A 5,000-nucleotide genomic window follows, 5' to 3' on the forward strand; every position below is an offset into this window, starting at 1 on the left:
AGCTTAGAACTTGCTTTTAATGGTTTGCATATTCATGATCAAACCTAAAAGATATCTTATGGATGTGTTTGTAAACTGCATTTATATTTTAGCAAAGAGTTGGTATATATGTACAGTACATCAACCATTAATAGTCTTTGATTAGATTTGCACAAGAATTTCTAGTTGTTTTGTGTGTGTGTTTGTTTTTTTCTTCTTTCTACCAGATTATATCTTCTACCTAATCATATTTATTTTTTCTAGAATCTTGCTGCTGAAGGAACATACAACAACTTGGACGTGACACTGCGCAAAGCCAATGAGTACCGTAACGAGTGGTTTGAACAAGTTCACAGATGCACGCTGGATGAAACACTAGAGACAGTCATGGAGCGCATAGTCAGAGCGGAAGTCCACCGTCTCGTGGTAGTCGATGAAGAAGGCAGAGTTGTTGGGGTGATTTCCCTCTCTGATATTCTCAAGGAACTTGTTCTCAAACCTTGCAGTAAGTACATAAGTTTGTTTTCTATGGTATTCACATCATTCATTTAACGTGTTTAAATCATAAACGTACCCTGTTGCTAGTCACAAAAAAGTACATCATATATATATTTTTTTTTAATTAATTAAAACAAGTGCATATCAGAAATACAGTATATATGTACGTATAAAAACATCTATGTTAACCTTCTCTGGGCCATGATTATCATATGATTTTGAAGACCAGAAGTGACCACTTGAGAGATAACCCTAATGACCCCATGCAATCATGAGGGTGAGCCAAAAAGCCAAATGGCACCTATACATACCATGACAATGGAGGCTGCTATGTAATCTACAAGCTATATTTGCATGGAATTTTATGGCTGTGACTGTGATAGTCTTGAGTTACAGCCTTTTAAAGTCACCCTAAACCTTCATTTTTTAATTGCCCTTTCACTTGTTATCGACTCCAGTGCAACCGCCTGTGCACTCTGACTATTCCCAAACATCACTGGGTTAAATCACAAAAAAGTCTTTTTACTTTTCTCAAAAAAGTACATGGTTATCATATTTATTTGTATGTATATTACATGTATGTACTCAGTGAAGTATTAGACTCTCAAATGTTAGGGATCATGTCATGATATTTAGGGTTGATACAAACTAATGGCTTGAGCTTATGAAATTATTTTATTTGAAACTTAGGTTGACTGAAGAAAGGATATGAGAAGAGAGTGCATAAATATTTTGAAATTATTATGTCTTTTTAATCCATTCATGACAGGGCCTATATTTGCGTACTGCCGCTCCCACCAGCTAGGTAACAAGGGCACACAGTGACTAAGTGAGAGATTGCTCTCGGCAAGATGCCATGCTGTGTCTTTATAAGTGCCCACTTCAAAGGGCTGATAATCAGAGATTTTTGTATTTGTTTACATTATTTTCACAATTGAATAAAAATGCGTCAATGCCGATAGAACTCCGATGATTATGTGCACATTTGTGGGAGAGCTCTTGACATTCTAGGACATCACCCGGGTGATGTGATGTTATGTCTTGCAAATGTTTTGCTCCCCCTGGATAAAGGCCTATCACATCATGATCTCACAAAACGTACATTTTACATCATTATGGATTTATATAATCATAGGAGTTCTATTTGTATAGACACATTGTTATTCACTTGTCAAAATAATGTAAACAAATACAAAAACCTCCGATTATCACCCTGTTGAAGTGGCCGCTCATAGAGGTGCATCACACAAGAAGAGGTCTAACACTTAGTAACTAGTCAGCAGGAGTGGAATTACACAAATATAAGCCCTGGCATGAATGGGTTGAATGCTTCACTGTAAATGATATTACAGCTAGATCATGTATAATCCTAATCAAAGATCCATTTCTAAAAATGAAAGAAAAAATATCCTTGGAAGATAATGATACCTTGCAACTAGTATGCCATAGCTTCATACCCCAGCACCTGCTTCAAACACAGATTTTGCTTCATACTAACTGCACATCCAATCTTCTGTTTTGTTTGAATGTTTTTTAAGGTTTTCTTGTGGAATAAAGCTCCCAGACTGATAAGTAAATACTTTGCAGCATAGCCACATTTTTAGTTTATAACAGCCTGAACAATAACAAAGTCAAGAATTGGGTTAGCTTCATGTTAGCTAGATTTTTCTCTTCTATCTCGCTATGTATTGTCTCTTGCTTTTGTACTTTCATTTGATAACTGTATAACAACTTTTTTATTTTTGCCTTGCAGAAGATACGGAGCCTAATGGACTCCAGTCAGCCACCGTGTCACAGATGGAAGCCACGCTCACTACTTCATTCGTGTCTACTTCTCCCACAAAACCCTCAGCTGAGGACTGCATGGATCCCTCCACAGAGGTCTCCCAAGACTCTTCGGAGAACTCCCCAGCTGAACTGAACATCAAGGAGGTTGAAGTGTCTCCGCCGGCCGACGTCAACATTAGCGTTGTGCGCAAGACAGAGAGCGAGGATAGTGTGGAGGGAAAGTGGAGCAGTGATGATCGACTGAGTCAGCACTGCAGCAGTAGCAGTGGAAAGGTGGACCAGGATGCTGCCAAGGCATCTCCGGCTGACAGTGAGGAAGATGAGGGTCGCTACAGTATGGGGGATGCAGATGATCCTCCCCAGGCAGAGGTCATTCCCATTACAGGATGAGAAGAATAAGGATTGAATGTGTAAATAGTATGGGCTTTGGATATGTTCATGTGACCTATATATGTATATATATATACATATAGATATATATACATATATATGCAAATAAGTATGCATACACACTATATATATATATATATATATATATATATATATATATATATATATATATATATATATATATATATATATATATGTTATATAAAATATAGATATATATATATATATATATATATATATATATATAAAATGTGTGTATATATATTTACATATAACTAATGAGAGAAAATAGTGTATATGCCTTCATTATCACTGCATAACGTTTAACACATAAAGATGCATCCAGCCATAGTATGACTGTACTATATTCAAGTCACTTCCGATGCTTTTGGGATGATGCAATATTTAAGTGCAACAAGTGAGGCCAGATAGACAAAATTTCTTTCAAATGGAATTACTCTTTTTGAAAATGAAACATAACCTTTGTTTTTAATTTTTCATTTTACTCCTTTCTATCCATCTTTTTTTTTTTTTAAGCATATCAGGTAAGACAAGTAGGTTTTGATCAGCCTTGCTAAACAATTTTGCGCTAGTAATCTCTTCCTCATAGGCCATTAAGGATGGCTAACTCAAAAGTTGCTAGGCAAAGCAGCATCCACTTGTAGAGGCACAGTAATAATAATAATAATATTAATAATAATAATAATAATATAAATATACAAGATGTGATATGCAGGCACACTTTAGGTAGCCAACCCCCCTTGCCTAGCACCAGTTCTTTCTCACTATATCTGCTAGAAGTGTGACTGCTGCAGGGTGTAATGATGAGATGTGGCTAGCTAAAAGTAGGAAAGAGCTACAGAATAGAATTTTGATTAACTTTTCATGAAATCAGCACTCCTAGAAGTGTTCGCAAGAATCGTACCATTTATTGCTTTCCAAGGTACTGTTATCAGCTCTGCTATTGCTTTTATCATTGGATGTATGGGATATATATTGTTCAGTAGTAAAAGATAAAAAAAAAGTGTCTGTTAAACAATGGTTTGTTGACTGAAGGTTCTACATATGTTATAATGCATTAATATGATCAGCATGAAATTTAGCCTCAGCAGAGGTGTCAGGCAGATATTTACCAGGCATGAGGAATTGAATAACCTAGTAGGAACAAGAAACCCATAGATACAGTGGTTTGCTCTGGCTTGATATCTGTGAATAATGGAATACTACAGTATTTTCTTCATTCATCCTTTACTTGGAGTTGAAATAAATCATTGTGTAAATGAAAAGATATTATAGGAGTTGTTGATCGTGGTCAGTGATTAACTTGTAAGCATGAGAGTTTGACAGCAAATATATATTGGTACTGAACCAGGACCTCTTTGTGACAGTAGAACAGATTCCATGTTATTGAAAAGCTGTATTTTTATGGGATATAGCAGCATTGCTAAATAATTTTATAAGGACTGTGAAGCTTAGATTAAGATAGAAGGGTGTTATATGGCTTTACTGTTGTGAGTCTGGGGCCCTGGTTCAGCCCTTGGTGTGATATGTTGCATTGAATTCTGTTTTATTGAGGTGGGGGGATTCCAGTAGTGCAAAAAACTCCCTTGTAAGTCTCAGCCTTATATTAATTTCTTTCCACAAAATCATTTGGGGCAAAGGGTGTTTTTTTATGTTTTAGAGAGTATAGGAAATTTAGTGTCAACATAGTCTGCAAGATTGTACTTAATAGTGCAACTGTCCAGAATACTGTTTGTCCCTTTGATATATTTATTTTCTTGTAGGGCGAATTTGGTAGCAGGGAGACATCACCAATTTAACTTCAGACATGACTCATGTAAGATTTCCATCATGCTCTCCCCTCGCTCCTTTTCATCTCGTTAGTTTATCTCCGCACAGAGAGAATTCTGTCTTTTTTCATCATAAGGAAAGCAAACAATCACAAGATAGCACACAATGCACCTTTCAGCCAGCCAGCTTGGAATGTGCAGTACCCAGAGCAACGAAGACAAGGTGGTGTGAATTTAAAATAAAATAAAAAGTATTTAGGTAAAGGAGGTAATCAAACTGTCAAAGCGTGTTTGGGGGCTACATTACGTTCGTGCTTAGTCTTACAGAAATGGTACAGTGTACACTTTGCTTCTCCCTGTTGCTGTAGGGCGAGACCAAAGGGGTCGTCCTGTAGTAGTACATCACAAGGTTTCAGTGCTGTGTTCATCCTCATTGTTTTACACAATTACTTGTTGTATTTTGTGCCTCATTGTAACTTTTTTATGAATTATTCATCCATTGTTTAGCTTGTAAATAAATGAGTAATATTAATATAACAGTTAGTGATTCATCAT

At 36.2% G+C, this 5,000-nt stretch overlaps 1 protein-coding gene across 7 annotated transcripts in view; it reads left to right on the forward strand.

The window, feature by feature from the left end:
- SNF4Agamma (SNF4/AMP-activated protein kinase gamma subunit) overlaps positions 1 to 5,000 on the forward strand; it is a 205,683-nt gene that overhangs the window by 200,612 nt on the left and 71 nt on the right. For all 7 annotated transcript variants that reach the window (XM_043009609.2, XM_043009610.2, XM_086548047.1 and 4 more), the window contains 2 exons: positions 244 to 484; positions 2,231 to 5,000. The exon at positions 2,231 to 5,000 is cut by the window's right edge and continues 71 nt beyond it. In XM_043009609.2, the coding sequence (XP_042865543.2) occupies positions 244 to 484; positions 2,231 to 2,655 (666 nt within the window). In that variant the 3' untranslated portion in view covers positions 2,656 to 5,000. The remainder of the gene's footprint in view (positions 1 to 243; positions 485 to 2,230) is intronic.

This window comes from Penaeus japonicus, unplaced genomic scaffold, assembly GCF_977035675.1.
Source record: "Penaeus japonicus unplaced genomic scaffold, GWHDUDI00000001_assembly GWHDUDI00000020, whole genome shotgun sequence".
Taxonomy (NCBI): Eukaryota; Metazoa; Arthropoda; class Malacostraca; order Decapoda; family Penaeidae; genus Penaeus; species Penaeus japonicus.